This window comes from Macrobrachium nipponense, chromosome 39, assembly GCF_015104395.2.
Source record: "Macrobrachium nipponense isolate FS-2020 chromosome 39, ASM1510439v2, whole genome shotgun sequence".
Lineage (NCBI taxonomy): Eukaryota > Metazoa > Arthropoda > Malacostraca > Decapoda > Palaemonidae > Macrobrachium > Macrobrachium nipponense.
Genome location: NC_061099.1, coordinates 12128072 through 12145585, shown reverse-complemented (window position 1 = coordinate 12145585; position 17514 = coordinate 12128072). Strand labels below are relative to the sequence as shown.

Here is a 17514-nt window from a genome sequence, read left to right as displayed (position 1 = left end):
ATTGATTATCTGAAGATCAGTTAAAGCTTTATCTTTTCATTTATTTTTAGAAGATATACTAAGTAGTATATGTAAAACTGTAAGCTATCGAACAATATGTAATTGAGAAATTTTCTTTTTCTTTTGTACAAAGGATGATTACGGTTTTCAAGGTGTGAGAAAACACACCTGAGCATAAAATTGTCTTTCTTGCTCTGATGTTTACATTTTTTGTTTGCAGAACTTTGTCTTGTCAGAAATGTGAGAAAATGAATTACCAAGTACCGAGATGCTGCCTCTAACCCACTTCATCTATACACTGGTGACCATCAAGATGACAAACACTGTTAGCCTAGCCAGCGACAACACTGCAGCAGTATCCATCCGCCTAGCCCCATTCATACCACAGATCTCAGAGGCCTGGTTCTTCAGGGCAAAGACCATCTTCGAATCCAAGAAAATACATCCTCATTCTGCAAAACTGATGCCATCCTCTCTTTCCGGACGACGTATTCAAGCAGACAACATAGGAGCAGCAATAGGAGACCAGCAGTCATCACACATACACAAACTATGGCGACTGATAACAATTTCCACTGGAGACAATCAGCCAGAAACGACATTAGATCTGGTGAGAGAAGTTTTTCTAATAAAGCTGCCTCACCAAACAGTCACTGCAGTACTCAACACATCCACCGTGCCCCTCGACGAGCTTCTGTGAACATTGTTATACAATGCATCTGGCCAAGACATCATTAGAACACACTAACACCTGTAGCAGCAGCCAAGGCTGAACCATAGCATCAAAGCAGGACTGGCTGACTAACACAGTGAGCCAGAGGACTTCACCACTCCCGAGACTACAGGAGGGAGAAGAAACAAACATAAAACCAAAAAGGAAGAGCTTCCAAAGAGCTTATGTTTCTTCCACAAGAGATTTGGGAGAGGTTCCAAAATGTGATAACTGCTGCCTGCAGTCAAAAAACTTTTAAGAGGTTTGCTTCAGCAGCCCAAAAAATTAACAGTCTGTAAGGCGGAAAACAAGTCTGCCTTTCAGTCTTTCTTCAGGTACAGACAAACACTCAGTGTCTTTACATCACTTACGAGATATCAAACCCAATTCCTCATCGACGTGGGCGGTTGAAAGTCGTTTCGTGCCAGTCAACCTGTAAGAACACCTCAACCCCAGCCTTCTCTAGGTATCCACTGCCAGCAGCGCCCTTGTCAAAATTCATGGAACCCGATCAGTGAACTTGACATTCAGTGCCAAACCATACACCAGGAACTTCATAACAGCAGACATTACAATTGCACTACTTGAGCAGATTCCCTGAAGACTAATGACACAATAGTGGGACATTACCCAGACACCAGCCGGGACCAAAGATCCATTAACTACCTCAGGAATTCCTGAAATATTTCAAGACACCCTCCATCATGAAAATACCAGCCCCACAAACCATATATTTAACACCACATTGTCAGCCAGGGCCCCCAGTCCACACATGCTTCAGGTGTTTGGCTCCAGACAAACTGCCCTACACCAAACAATTATTCCATGACATGGGAGCAGGCAGAAATTTACCAGAAAGCCTCCAGCTCGTGGGCATCCCCCTTCACATGGTGTTGATTTCCTTTGGTAGAAACATAAAAGTCCAGAAACTGCGTGCTGTGCTTTATTCCCATTCCTATAAAATTTCTATATACACTGACTAACTTATTTACAGTTTTATAGTTAAGTAAACAAAAGAAAAGATAAATATCATATGAGTAATGTTAAATAAAGATTTAGATATTTACAGTAGAGTAGTTAAGTTGTTTTCAGATAACAGCATGTACACAAATAACTAAACAAGTAGTTAACATTTCTACCAAAGGAAATCAACACATGGTACCTATATTAGACAGTACATGGCAGTCCTGTGGTGACTACAGATTGTTCAATGTCAAGACAAAGCCAACTAGTTGGAAGGAGCCATAGTATTTACAAAAATTAGCCTCCTGTAGAGGGGTACTATGACGTTCCGGTAGCCAAAGATATAGGAATAGCCATCATCACCCCTTTCAGAACACATACTTTCAACTACAACTGTTTCAGCCTCAAACACAGGAGCAGCTTTCCAGCTACTCAGGGAGAAATCCTCAGAGTTTCCCTGCTGTGTCATCTACACCAACGACATTCTAATTTCCATTCCCTACTACAAGTACATCAAAGACAAAAGGTAAGTCGTACAGAAACTAGAGAAAATATACTAGTAGTCCGACAAGATAATGTGAATGGGCTGAAAGCACAATATATAATTTCTTAGCCATCAAATAAACCCCCAAGGAATAAAACTGCTGCCAGGCAGAGCTAGCCAGCCACACAGCCTGGTTCTGGTGCTAGTATGGATGCTGACAGTGAGGCAATGGGAGAATCCCTTGAGTCACTATGTGAGCCAACGTTGGGGCACCATCTCTGCCTGAGGAAGACTGATTACCACCTAATGATTGTGGATCTTTGCTCTCCCCAGAGCAGGGAGAGCACATTGAAAGCCTTCTTAAGGATTTTCACTCAAATTTTTAGTTCCCCTTCTTCCACCTATATGAGGAACATGGTTGAGGATGAAGAGGAGTCCAATGATGACGAAGATGAGGAGGGAGAGCACCATTGAGCCTTCTTCCCTTTCTCCCTGCTGGTCACATAGCCTTTTGCATCACAGGATGGGCCAAGACAGGAACTCTAGTAAACAAATCTTACCACAACATTAATTTCCTTTGGTTGGTGGGTTAATAAGCCACAACAGATGGGCTGCCTGGAATGTTTAAGGTAGGCCATATCTACTGCAGGTACTCCAGAGACATACCTGAATGTTCACATTGTCAAAGGGCAACAAAGCTGTTGATGGATCACCTCTCAGAAGCTTCTACATCATCAGGCTCAAGTTTGTGGCCTAGTGTCTAGAACAAGTGGCCCATGCAGAGGGAAGAGGAACAGAAGATGGAGGTGGGAAAAGTTTGGAGGCATTCCTCAACGAGTATCTCGCCCCAGGACTAGCTGACAAGCACCTTCTATCCTCCTTCCTTTTCTTCCAAACCTAAGCCACTGTGGCAAATCAATCGGTACTTTCCTTGCAAGGAGAACCCTAGAACAGGACTCTCCCTTGCAGGAACAAGGTGAGGATCCATATTTGAATAATGAGTGAGACTGGTTTGGATAGCAGGAAATAATGGATCTGCTGCACATAATAATACATACTTGATGCGACTTGCTCTTCTTTTTCAGGAATTTGTATGGCTCACATAGGGAATACAGTGTAAGCCTAACTGTCTGCAAAAGCTAATTAGTGATATATGCACAGAATATCTGTAATTACCCTGCACAGTCAACACAATTTATCAGTAGTTATCACATCAAACTCATGATAAATGCAGAAGAGCGCTTGGGAGACTACTATCACAAGGGATATCTTTTGAAATATTGTTACCGCTTCTAAGATCCTTGTTTGCTTTATGACTCTAGTGTTTACACCTCTTTCCTCATCTTAGTTCACAACAAAGAAGGCGTTCAGGTTCAAGTACTCCCTCATTTACATCTAACTTTAGGCTGCAGTCCATACAATGTACTCTCGGACTGACTGCCACATTGAGTTTCTTCATCTTCCTACTGATGTTATGCTCTGCCAACTTACGGAATGTGCTCAACGGTACTTGGAGGAACCAGTGGTAGCAAGGGCTGTCCAGATGTTGGAAGATGGTCTTTTTACAAAGGAATGTACCCAACATACTGGGTGTCCAGTAGTGTTGTTGCCAAACATTGGTTGAAGTATCAAGAGACAGGAAGGTATGGTAGGCTTCCTGGACAGGGTTATAGACTATGTACAATCAGGATCAATATCTGCGTGTGGTAGCTCTACAAAACAGTCTGTCAACTACTAGAAGCATCCAAATGGCATTCCATCAGGGTACTCAAAGGCATATTAGTGATCAGACATTGAGGAACAACGGTTGCATGAAGATGGCTTGAGGAGCAGATGCCCTGCAAGATGCCCAGAACACACTCCCCCCACACCAAGCACCCCGTCTGGCATTTGCACATGATAACCGGAATTGGTAGTTGCATCACTTGCGGTCTGTCTTCTTGACTGAGGAGCAATATCACATTCCTACTTGTGACTGGTGTGTTAGTGTTGTTTCGAGACACCCAAGTGAACAATAGGCTGCATGCAACAAGTAGAAATGTGATATTTGATCTCATCAATAAAGAAAATGACTGCAGTAATGCACCTGTCAATTTCAGTGATCATGTGCTAATGCCAGATGGGCTGCTCATTGTTGGGGGGTGAGTTCTGGGCATCTTGCCCGGCATCTGCTCCTCAAGCCATCTTCATGTAACCTGTTCTTCAATGTCTGATCACTAATATGCCTTAGAGTACCCTGATGGAATGCTATTTGGACACTTCTTGTAGTTGACAGACTGTTTTGTAGAGCTATCACACGTAGATATTGATCCTGAGGGATTGTGCATAGTCTGCAACCCTCTCCAAGAAGCCTACCGTACCTTCCCATCTCTTGATACCTCAACCATTGCCTAGCAACAATACTTCTGGACATACCCAGTCTGTTGGCTACATTCCTTTGTAAAAGACCATCCTCCAACATCTGGACAGCCCTTGCTACCTCCGGTTCCTCTAAGTACCACCAAGCACAATCTGCAAGCAAGGAAGAGCATAATGTCAAGAAGGAAGATAATGAAGAAACTCAATGTGGCAGTCAGTCCGAGAGTACACTGTATGGACTGCAGCCTAAAGTTAGATGTAAATGAGGGGGTACTTGAACCTAAGCAGCTTGTATGTTCACAACAAAGATGAGGAAGGAGTTGAAAACACTAAAGTCATAAAGAAAACTAGGATCTTAGAAGCAGTAACAATATTTCCTACCCTGCTGTCATTTACTCTGCTATAAGATTAAGAAAAGCACTTCACCAATTGTTTCGAGCAGTGTATATATTTGTTCATTTATCAAAAGATATCCCTTGTGATAGTAATCTCCCAAGCATTCTCTTCTGCATTCATCATGATTTTGATGTGATAACTACTGATAAATTGTGTTGATTGTGCAGGGTAATTAATTTGGATATTCTGTGCATATATCACTAATTAGCTCTTGCAGAGAGTTAGGCTTACACTGTATTCCCTAAGCGAGCCTATGTTTCACAACAAACCTTTTACGTGTGTTAGTCTCATTTTATCAACAGAATGTTTCCATACAAATTCCTGAAAAAGAAGAGCAAGTAGCATCAAGTATGTATTATTATGTGCAGCAGATCCATTATTTCCTAGCTATCCAAACCAGTCTCACTCATTATTCAACTATGGATCCTCACCTTGTTCCTGCAAGGGAGAGTCCTGTTCTAGGGCCCCCCAGATTGCTGAAGCCTTGCCGAGGATGGGGGCTTAGGGTTCAGCAGCTGGGCCTGATGCCTGGTGGGAACTGCTTTCTCGCTGGGCCTTGGTCCCAGCTTTTGATCCAACGAAATAAGTCAGCCCTTTTTCTTCTACTAAAAACATTTCATCTTTCTGCCTTCCTCCCCCTATAAGGTATGGATTCTATGACGACGACTATTGGCTTGGTTTTGGACATGATTTAGTCTAAATCTTGGGATTTGAAGGAGGGTGAGGATGGACGGCATGCCACCTCACCCGTAGAACTCTAGTACCTGACGTGGTCGAGCGAGGGGAAAGTTTAATGTCAAACCCTATCCTCAATGCCGGGTCTGATCTCGAGGACGGGGATCATGACGCCTTAGCACTGGGGATAGGGTGTATATCCAGTAATTACCCTAGACGACCCTAATAAAAAGGGATGACCCGTCCTCTAAGTGTGACTCCATGGTGGGTATGGGGAATATCTGGATGAACTATGTATTTTACGTTTTATGGCAACCCCCCCTATTTCTGTTTGACGACCCTATGCTTTCATCAAAGGACTTGTCCTTCGGAACCCAAACATCAATTTTCCATGGTCGGTCCCCAGGATCAGTGTATTGATCCCTGGGCCGAATGACAGACGGACACAGTTGACGACCCAAAGCAATGTGAGTAAATATAATACAGCCAGGAAAACTAAACAAAAAGCATCTGGTTCCAGTATTGTCACACTGGAACCATTTGCCATGAAGAAAAATAATAAATATGAAATAGCTCCTGGGTCTTTGTACCCAATTCCTTTAATAAATACCTTAATTTAAAGCTAGAAGGTGACAGTATAGACATTTTTCAAGTGCATAGGGAAATCATTAAATGTTGTGGCAGACAGCCAAAAATAACACCGCAGAATGGAAACATGCTCCTGGTAGAAAGCATCTCCCCAGAGGAAAGTATCAAGTTTGATGGGATTGTCGGACCTTGCGGGAGTTACGGTGGAGTGTACTCCCCACTCCAGCCTTAACTCCAGCAAGGGCTTGATTTATGCCCCTCAGTTGATGGCTTTCTCTGAGGAGAGACTTTTGACAGAATTAAAAGACCAGGGTGTAATAAAGGTGGACAGGATGACAAAGAAGGTTGATAATAACAGAATACCTCAGCTACCTAATATTAACTTTTGACACCTTAAGACTTCCGGAATGTGTCTTTGCAGCCTGGTATAGGTTTAAGGTAAAGCAGTTATCCCGAGACCCAGAAGGTGTTTCCATTGCCAGCATTTTGGACACACCCTACCATCATGCCGATCCAAATTGCAAGAAAATCCTGCAGTATGTGTCAACTGTGGAGAGGATGAGCATGGAATGTGCACCAGGGAACCTAAATGTGTTCACTGTGGTGAGGGACATGCATCATCGTCTCAGCAGTGTGATATATATTTTACTAGAAAAGGAAATACAAGCCATTAGAGTAATAGAAAGAACAACATTTAAGGAAGCACGAGAGAGGGCAAAGCAAAGATTGTAAGACCCGGTCTAAGTTTTGCTACTGTAGTAGCAAAATTAAGAAACCAAAAGAAAGAGACAAATAAAAAAACTCAAGTTAGGAGCACAAATGTAGAATCAAATAAAGAATCATTAAAGAGACAGCTAACTGAATCATTAGAGTCAATTGATGATGAGAAAGTAAAGACAAGGTTCACTAGAACCAACAACAAGAAAGGCCCTAGTATGGAATTGGAAAAAAATTGAAGTGCCAGTTGAGATACACCCTCCACCATCTGCCTCATTGGAGGCAAGGCCAGTGGTTGCTGGTCTGGTGCCAGCTTCTTTGTGCCAATTCCTCTTTGGAGGCACAAACCAGCAGATGCTGGTGCCAGTCCTCGCTGGTACTTCTGCCTCATTAGAGGCAGAGCTGTCTACTGCCAGCAATACAAACACTCTCGAGGTGGTCTCTTTAGAGAACACCTCTGCTTTCTCCGTCTCGATAGAGATGGAGAGCAAAGAAACTAAAAAACCCTTCAGTGTCAAGGACACTGAAGGAAAAGATGTTGGCTCTATGAAGGCAACTCCACCCAAGAGGCCAACAAAGCCTTCCATTAAAATGCCTCCCCCTAGTAGGAAAAAGAGCTCTCCCAATCTTGTCAAAAGGAACCATAATATTGGTCCCAAACATAAATAAATTCACTTCCATTATTCAATGGAATTGTCAGGGACTGCGAGCAAAGTATGAGGAAGTCAAGCTTTTGATCTATGAGCACTCCCCTGTAGGGTTATGTTTGCAGGAGACCATGCTAGGTGAATATACACCTTGTCCTAGGGAATATGTTCACTATAGAACTAAATTTGATTAGAGGTGGGAAATCATGGTGGATCCCTCATCTACATCGTCGAGATGTGCCACACTACCAAGTGAAACTAAATACTCCACTTCAAGCTGTGGCTGTAAGAATTGATTTAAGAAGGAATATACTTTATGTTCCCTTTACATTCCACCCAATAGCCATGTCTCCCAAGAGAACTTGATATACTTGATGGAGCAACTACCAGAGCCATTTCTTCTACTTGGTGACTTCAATAGTAGACATCCATTGTGGGGAGATGTAACATCAAATCAAAAAGGGAATATGATGGCATCTTTAATAGAAACTGAAGATATAGGTCTTCTTAATACTGGAGAACCTACTCATTACCACATTCAGACAGGCACCGTCTCCTGCATCGACCTTCAATATGTAGCTCCAACTGCAGTGTTGATTTTTGTTGGAGAACAAGTGATGACTGGCATACCAGTGACCATTCTCCAATTGTGATCAACACCAATGATGGTCCACCTATCCCGAGATCACCACGGTGGTGCTTGGAGAAAGCAAATTGGAGAAAATTCAAAGATTTGAGTGAGTTGGAGGGGGATGCAAAAGATTTTCCAAGTGTAGATGATGCCATTGATCTACTCAATGGAACATTACATACTGCAGGTCTACACTCAATTCCTCGAACTAAAGGACTATTCAGGAGACGGCCAGTACCATGGTGGTCAGAAGACCTAAGGTTGTTACACCGAGCTACCAGGTCATCATTGACCAGGTGCCGTAGACATCGCACCTTGGACAATGTCATAATTTACAAACAGTGTAGGGCACGATTTCGAAAAGCCATGAAAGCTGCCAGAAGACAAGCATGGGCCGGATATGTATCCTCTATTAACAGCAGAACACCAGTCTGTAGCATTTGGAAGAAAAGAAAAATTCAGGGTAAATTTACACCCAGTCCTCCTCCAGTACTTAAATTGAATAATAATCATGTTACTGATGCCACAGAAATTAGTGATATGTTTTCTGAACACTTTGCTCGAGTCTCTGAAAAATCAGATAGTTCCCCAGGACATCATTTCAGAATGATGGAAGAACAACAGGTACTTGACTTTTCATCAAACAAAGCTGAATCATATAATATGCCTTTTTCTGAAAGGGAATTTGACTCTGCTTTAGCTAGGAGCAAGAACACTGCCCCTGGTCCAGATGAGATTCCCCCCTTATGAAATGTTTAAACACATTTCAAAGAACACAAAACTTTTTACAATAAGTATTATCAATAGAATATGGGATGAAAGCAGCTACCCTAACATATGGGAATTAGCTACCATGTTACCATTCCTTAAGCCTGGAAAAGATCCTCTCTCTGCAGCAAGTTACCGCCCCATTGCTTTAACATGTTGTTTATGTAAATTGATGGAAAAAATGGTAAATGTAAGACTTTGATGTGGTTATCTAGAGCACAAACAATATTCTAACGCCCTCTCAGTGTGGTTTTCGAAAAATGCACTCCACCCTGGACATCTTACTGCAACTCGAAGCCTCTGTCTGTGAAGCCTTTGCCTCCAAGCAACACCATGTGACAGTGTTTTTTTGATATAGAAAAGGCATATGACACTGCTTGGAGACATGGGATTCTGAAGACTATGCATAATAGTGGTCTACGAGGCAAATTACCTTTATTTGTGAAATCCTTTTTACATCGTAGGTATTTTAAAGTTAAAGTTGGCAGTACTTTATCAGAGAAAAAGTGCCAAGAAGAAGGTGTTCCCCAGGGTAGTGTTCTCAGTGTAACACTTTTTGCTCTGGCCATAAACAGTGTTGCAGCTGTCATTCCAAGAGAGGTTTTAAAGACACTGTTTGTGGATGACTTGTCAATATCCTTTGCTGCCACCCCCGGATGACTGTAGCAGAAAGAAAGCTACAATTAACAATAAATAAAATAGTAAGTTGGGCTGAGAAACAGGGTTTTAAAATCTCTGTAAGCAAGACTACTACTGTCCACTTCTGTCGGATCAGGGGAGTGCATCCTGATCCAGACCTGTATTTGTATGGCCGTAGAATCCCATGTGTAGAACAAGCACGCTTCTTAGGCCTAGTTTTTGACAGTAGGTTGACTTGGGTCCCCCATATCAAACATATAAAAGCAAAGAGCCTAGAAGCTCTACACATCTTGAAGGTGCTTTCTCACACCAGTTGGGGAGCTAATAGAAATCTGTTACTAAAGCTTCATAAATCCCTAATCTTGTCAAAGCTGTCATATGGTTGTGAAGTTTATTCTTCAGCCTCCTCATCTAACTTGAGAATTTTAGATTCGGTGCATCATTCAGGTATTCGTATAGCCACAGGAGCTTTCCGGTCGTCACCAATACCTAGTATGCTAGTTGATGCAGGAGAGATGCCCCTTGAACTCTATCGCCAGTCATCATTACTTCGGTACTGGTTTAGAGTGCAAAGACTCCCCAAATCTCTGGCATTTGCTGTGGCAAGTAGAAATATTTTTAACGGTTTTTATGAAAGTCATCCAAGGTAATCCACTCCTTTTAGCTATAGAATTAAAAAAATATTTTAGAGGATACGAATATTAAAAAAATTTCCCATTATCCCCTTTGTGTATCCCAGTACTCCTGTCCGGAGGTTACCTGATGTGAAATTCTGCAGGTACTTCAGTGGAGCAAAGAGGGATAAATCTGATGAGGAAATGAGGTCCATATTTTTAGAGCATGTATCAGAGCATGTAGATACAAGTTTTATATTTACTGAGGCTCTAAGTCCAATGCTGGCGTTGGATATGGGGTTTTTTTAGCGAATCTTTTAACCGAAGAGGTGCACTTCCTTCTGTTGCCTCAAACTTTACAGCTGAATTGTATGGCATCCTAATAGCACTGGAACATATTACAACACTCCCAGTTTGTAGCTATACAATATTTTGTGACTCCAAAAGTGCCCTACAGTCCCTGGAAGTCTTTAATACTGATCATCCCTTGGTGTTGAAGATCTTGCAGTGGTTTTTTTTGCACCAAATAGAGGCAGCATTGTTTCATTTTGTTGGGTTCCCGCCCATGTGAACATATCGGGAAACGAAGAGGCAGACAAGCTAGCCAAATCAGCAGCGCAAACTTTGGTACCGAGAAAATGCCCTGTTCCATATCGAGATACATTCTATGATATATGGAAATCCATCCAGCAGTTATGGGTACTTCAGTGGGACAGAGTAGGCCCCAATAAAATGAAAGAAATTACTAGTCAGACACACCCTTGGAAATATGACCTAATACCAAGGAAGTGGGAGATTGTATTGTGTAGATTACGTATTGGCCATACGCGTTTAACTCATGGCTATTTGATGGATGGGGAGAATGAGCCCTTCTGTGACGATTGCTTAGTTCCACTAACCGTTAGGCATTTGCTGGTTGAGTGTCCCAGTCTGGTGGAACTTAAAATCGTTTTTAGGTTATAGTAGTGGAGCAGGGGGTAATTATAGCATGGCAAAACTGTTGGGAGAAAGCGCATGTATTAATAACATTATCTCTTTTATCAAAGAAGCTGGTCTTCTCAAATATATCTGACAGCTGTGCTGTCTTAGTATATACATTTTTTTTTCTATTTAATAGTTTTACTGTTATGTGATCAATCACAATTCTTTTTATCGGAATATTATTTATATATCAGAAATTTTATTTATTTTTTTAAATCAAATTATATATCTCTCATAAAGATAGTTATTTTGAATGTTGTATAATATATTATAAAAGTTAAAAGATCACATTTAGTATTCGGCGTCGGTGACCCTGGTAGTTGTGACGCCAGATAACTCTCAATCAATCAATCAATCAATCCTGTTCTAGGGTTCTCCTTGCAAGGAAAGTACCGACTGATTTGCCACATTGGATTAGGTTTGGAAGAGGAGGAAGGAGGATAGAAGATGCTTGCCAGCTAGTCCTGGGGTGAGATACTCATCAAGGAATACCTCCAAACCTTTCTAGTTCCTTCCAACCCCCAGCACCTTCTTCTGTTCTTCTTCCCTCTGCATGGGCCACTTGTTCAAGAAGAGTAGCAATAGGCCACAAACTTGAGCCTGATGATTTAGCAGCTCCTGAGAGGTGATCCATCAACAACTTTGTTGCCCTTTGACAGTGTGATCATTCAAGTATGTCTCTGGAGCACCTGCAGTAGACATGGCCTTCCTTTAACATTACAGGCAGCCCATCTGTTGTGGCTTGTTAACTAGCCAAAGGAAATTAATGTTATGGTAAGACTTGTTTTCTAGAGTTCCAGCTTTGGCCCATCCTGTGATGCAAAAGGCTGTGACCAGCAGGGAGAAAGGGAAGGCGGCTCAGTGGCGCTCTCCCTCCTCATCTTCGTCATCATTGGACTCCTCCTCAACCATGTTCCCCATATAGGTGGAAGAAGGAGAACTGAAAATTTGTGTAAAATTCCTTAGATGGCTTATTCCATGCGCTCTCCCTCCTCTGGGGAGAGCAAAGATCCACAATCATTAGGTGGTAATCGGTCTACCTCAGGCAGAGATAGTGCCACAACACTGGCTCACTTAGTGACTCGAGGGATTCTCCCCATTGCCTCACTGTCAGCATCCATACTAGCACCAGAACCAGGCTGTGTGGCTGGCTAGCTCTGCCTGGCAGCAGTTTTATTCCTTGGGGGTTTATTTGATGGCCGAGAAATTATACATTGTGCTTTCAACCCATTCACATTCATCTTGTCAGACTACTACTAGTATGCTTTCTCTTAGTTTCTGTTGGACTTGCCTTATGTCTGATGTACTTGCAGTTCGGAATGAAAATTAGAATGATGTCGGAATGAAAACTAGAATGTTGTCGGTGAAGATGACAGCAGGGAAATTTTCTGAGGATTTTGTCCACAAGTGGCTGGAAAGCTGCTCCTGTGTTCCAGAGGCTGAAACAACTGTTGAAAGTGTATGTTCCAAAAGGGGTGATGATGGCTGTTCTCTCTATCTTTTGCTATTGGGACTTGGCAATACCCCTCTTCAGGAGGCCAATTTTTGTAAATACTCTAGCTCCTTCCAATTAGGTGGCTCTGTCTTGACATCGAGCCATCTGTAGTCACCGCAGGACTGCCATGTACCTTCTGCTTTAGGTACCATGTGAAGGGGGATGCCCACAAGCTGGAGGCTTTCTGGTAAATTCCTGCCTGCTCCCATGTCATGGAATAACTGTTTGGTGTAGGCCAGTTTGTCTGGGGCCAAACCCCTGAAGCATGTGTGGAGTGGGGGGCCCTTGCTGACAATGTGGTGTTTGACATACGGTTTGTGAGGCTGGTATTTTCATGCTGGAGGGTGTCTTGAAATATTTCAGGAATTCCTGAAGTAGGTAATGGATCTTTGGTCTCAGCTGGTGTCTGGCTATGTGCACTAGTGTGTCATTGGTCTTCAGGAAATCTGCTCCAAGAAGTGCAATTGTAATGTCTGCAGTTATGAAGTTCCTGGTGTATGGTTTGGCACTGAATGGCAAGTTCATTGATCGGGTCCCATGAATTTTTTTAACAGGGCACTACTGGCAGTGAATACCTGGAGAGGGCTGGGTTGAGGCTCTATGGACTGCAGCCTAAAGTTAGATGTAAATGAGGGGTACATGAACCTGAACGGCTTCCTAGTTCACAACAAAGCTGAGGAAGGGGCTGAAAACACATGAGTCAAAGAAAAAAAGGATCTTAAAAGCAATACCAATATTTCCTAGCTTGCTGTCATTTACTCTACATATCAAAGACTAAATAGATCTCTCCTTCAATTTTTTTTTTGAGCAGTGTAAGAACCACATCCAACCCAACTTGCTGAAGTAAATGACTTCACCCCCGATCATATGTACATCAGTACCTATAGGCAAACATCAAAATGCTGTACATAAATGCAAGTCTACCCAAGAATCCACACCATAGTCAAGAGATACCACACGATCTGTTGGGAAGGGGTTCATTGGTAACTTGATGACACAGTGGCAGTAGAAGTGAGCACAGAAAAAACTACTACTAAAGGAAAAATTTGAAATATCAATGCCACTACATATACTGTGAAAAAAGGAAAATTAACATAGGATGTAACAATCATATTACGTACCTTGCTTTAGGAAGGGAACAATTTTGGATTCTCCACGAGATGTTACAGAAGGCATGGCTAAGATAGGCTTTCCTAAGCCATCCCTACAAACTGCAGCTCCTCTTAAGAAATCCACTTGCCCACCAACACCTTCAAAATGTAAAAGAAATTAATTTAATGTAGCAAGTAAATGTTCATTAATTGCTAAACCCCAAAAATTATGTGCTGTAACTTGAAAAATAAATGAATTCCACTTGATGGTAAGATCATGCTATAGTTATATTAAAATATTTTGTAATACATAGAAGGAATAGATCAGAAAAAAAATGCAAGAAGTAATTAAATTTACTATGAATAATGAAGAACAGTACCATTAGTAACAAACACCAAAGGCAATACAAATTTATGTAGACCTGGCCTTTGGACCAATTGATATTTTAAAATAATTTTTTTTACTTCTGCAAGAATGTAACTGTATTAAACACTGTATTAATTTAGTCTATTTAAAAAAAAAAAAAAAAAAAAAAAAAAAAAAAAAAAAAAACTGTACAGAACAAACTGTTGCCTTTAAGAAAAGCTAATGAAGGGAACACAGTTGAAGTAGAGAAGAACTTTCTATTTAGTGTGAATAAACCTGGCATTTGACTTTCTGATACAGAGTATTAAACAAATTTATCAGCATTATGCAGTTTGGGGAATTCACTCGCCCAACTCCAGCTATGCGACAGTATGATGCATGTAGTTATATTTGGTGTGTGCCTGTATAGTATATTTTGTAAACATTAAGCTACAATAACTTTTTGTAAAAACCAGTAAAATTCACTTCTAGCATTTTTTTTTTTTTTTCAGGAGAAATATTTTACAATTGTGCTCCAGTTACTTCTCAACTTGAGTCAAAGTAGCATTGTAATGCATGGGGCCAGTGGTCAGCCAATTTTAGAAGCCTTATTAAATCAATTTTTATAAAGGAGTGATGCATGAGTGCAAATTTATAGCCACAAACCAGTAATTTTCTTAAAGATTTAAAAGTACAGTAGTACCTCCTACTAAGAACTTAATCCGTTCCAGAAGGCTGTTTTTAATACGATTTGTTCGAAATATGAAAAAAATATCCCCATAAACAAACAAAACAAAACATAAGAAATAAAAGGAATCAGGACAATTCGTTCCAGCCAACCCGAAAAGTCCCCCTTTTCACATTTTTTTCTATTATTAATGTGTTCAATAAGTTATATTTAGTAAAATTTTATAAATTGTATTTTTTCTGTGTACAATTTACGAACTTTGTAAAAATAGCGCCGGCCAGCGGGGGTATGGAGGGAGGAGAGAGGGAAAACCTTTTGAGCAAACCAAATTGATTGCAGTATGCAAAGGTTGATAAAATAAATTTTATTCACATTAGGTACAAAGATAATTAATGGAATCGATGGTATGTGTGTGTGTCCAATTGTGTCAGAGAGAGAGAGAGTAATCAGCATGTTTACACTTTGTTCATAAGTGCACGAAATAGATTAATTATGCCACAATACATCAACTTCCTGTTGGCAAATGGCAGACTTTTAAAAGCAAACATGAGGATTTTACAAAAAAATAAGTAATAAGTCAAGAATGCAAGAAAAGGAAAGAGAAATGAAATAACTTTTCGCAAGGAAGCCGCTTAAACAAACAATCTAAAGGCATGCAGAAGCTGAAAACGGCGCCATTTTGTTTATTACAGAGCTTTTATGTACATATAGTAAAGATTTTACTGTCTCTTCTTCTCTCCTCAACAATACCACAATGCAAGATAACTAGTCATTCATTCATTATTTCTAAACAATATAAACGCTACCTCCCTCTACCTCAAAGTTAGCTGTGTAGTATCACCGCAATGACGAATAATTTTGTTAATCATTTGTGCTAAGTTTCATTGTGAAAAGCTTTGTTCTTTCATTTACTATTTTAATATTGTTCAACTCAAGGTCCAAAGAGTATGGGAGGTCTTGTCAGCGCTGACCCAAAATAAGCTTCTACGCATGTCGAGAGCATGACGTCAACTCAACCTCGCCTAGTCGCCTTAGGGTACCACGAGGATTCGAGGAAGGTCCTTTATTTATCCAATGGACAACAGCAAATACTAAACGTGTTTGCGGATGCTCTACATCTAGTTGAGCTTTTTAGAAATAATTCTCTTGACCATGGATTCATATTAGTGGATGGTACAGTTGCCTCAGTGTTCCTTTAACCCATCCCCTTCTGTTTCATGATAATGGTCAGGTAACACATCAATGAAGCCTGTTTGTTTGTCCTTTTAAACGACGTATGGAATGGTCGAGCTATTGGATGCCAATGTTCATATTTTCTAATCACTACTGTAGACAATATGTTAATGATACACGAATAACAGTTCACATTACCAGTGAACTCAGTCGATGTTAAATAGAAAAATAGTTTAGTAACAGCAATAAACAAGCAATAGTAAAAATCATATTCAGTCCTATTTAACCATAATCATCAACCTTTGTTTCATTCAGGTGTGGCTGTGCAGGCGTTTCCTGTGATCCTACTTTTGTTCATGGTAGATCATTATTAGGTGTCAATTTCAGAACGTTATTTGAATGGAAATACGCTTTGGATTTGCACAATCCATCTATTTATAAAATAATGAAATTATAAACCGCAAATACCAAGACATATAAATATAATTTCATAAAGGCAATTATGATAGCCATTGACAGGTTACGATATGGAAGGCTTTGGGGAAAAATTACAGACCACCAGATGTGTAAAGGAACCGATGTATCCAGTGTGTAACTCATACTTTTTTTTTTTTTCGAGCCATTTCTCACCAGAGTAGCCTAGATGGAAATTTCTCTGGTCGTTGTTAAACTCGAGTCATCCGAGTAACAATACACCTTAACCACCCTGATGGTCCTTATATACCAACCCAAGAGTGGATAAAAAGGAATAGTTTGCAGTCGATGAGTTTTCATCTCGGCCTTTCGTCTCATGGGATTCGTGACTGGATTTCTTGTCGCTTTAGTCTCAAATTTGTCAACATTTATGATCCCGTGGATTTGTCAATTCAATGAATCCAAGATACATTTTTGCTATTTTTGCATCCTTGTCCATTATTTATTTTTTTTTTAAATAAAATTTTAATGGAAACTGAATTTGATTAGTTTGTGTGTGAAAATGAGCACCAAAGTAATCTTGAAGGGAACACGTAGTTCAGTTGGCTACATCCACTATGATTGTTATTCATTCTTTTTCATGTTTAACAAGCATTGTTCCTGATTCCAGTAATTACAGCTTTGTATTAGCCTGACCCTTCCCTGATCAGAGGATCAGTGTCAATTTTTGTTATTCTTATTGTTAGGATCAAATTAAACGAGTCTTTTAACCATTCTCCTCATGATTAGAAAGCAGCAGTACTTAGGTCTAACAGAATTTAGTGTTGCCTTTGATGTGGTAGCCAAAAGGCTTCTGCAAATGATTAACCTGTTATTTGATTTTCTGAGTAAATTTGATTCGACTGGCATTTCACCAAGTTTAATTTTCCTTTCGAAGCAAAGAAATCTGTTACTACCTATTAAATATTTTTATGCAAATAAAGCTTTCTGACAGCTCAAGATATAATTCTGAGATGAAAGTATTTTTGAAAGTACTTAGAGCAACAGGATGCACAAACTTTTAGTTCCTTCTTGTGGTGCTTTTCCTGTCAATCATGAACATTTTAAGCAGGTCAACGCCAACCAAACCTACGT

At 40.5% G+C, this 17514-nt stretch overlaps 2 protein-coding genes across 2 annotated transcripts in view; one reads left to right on the top strand and one right to left on the bottom strand.

Moving 5' to 3' along the window:
* Positions 1-17514, top strand: part of LOC135210124 (4-hydroxybutyrate coenzyme A transferase-like) — a 110089-nt gene that overhangs the window by 3067 nt on the left and 89508 nt on the right. The gene's annotated exons all lie outside the window — the stretch shown is intronic.
* LOC135209910 (4-hydroxybutyrate coenzyme A transferase-like) overlaps positions 13563-17514 on the bottom strand; it is a 29154-nt gene continuing 25202 nt past the window's right edge. Inside the window, exons 7-8 of the mRNA XM_064242650.1 lie at positions 13790-13918; positions 13563-13630 (exon numbers count right to left, since the gene is read on the bottom strand). Of these exons, the coding sequence (XP_064098720.1) occupies positions 13563-13630; positions 13790-13918 (197 nt within the window). The remainder of the gene's footprint in view (positions 13631-13789; positions 13919-17514) is intronic.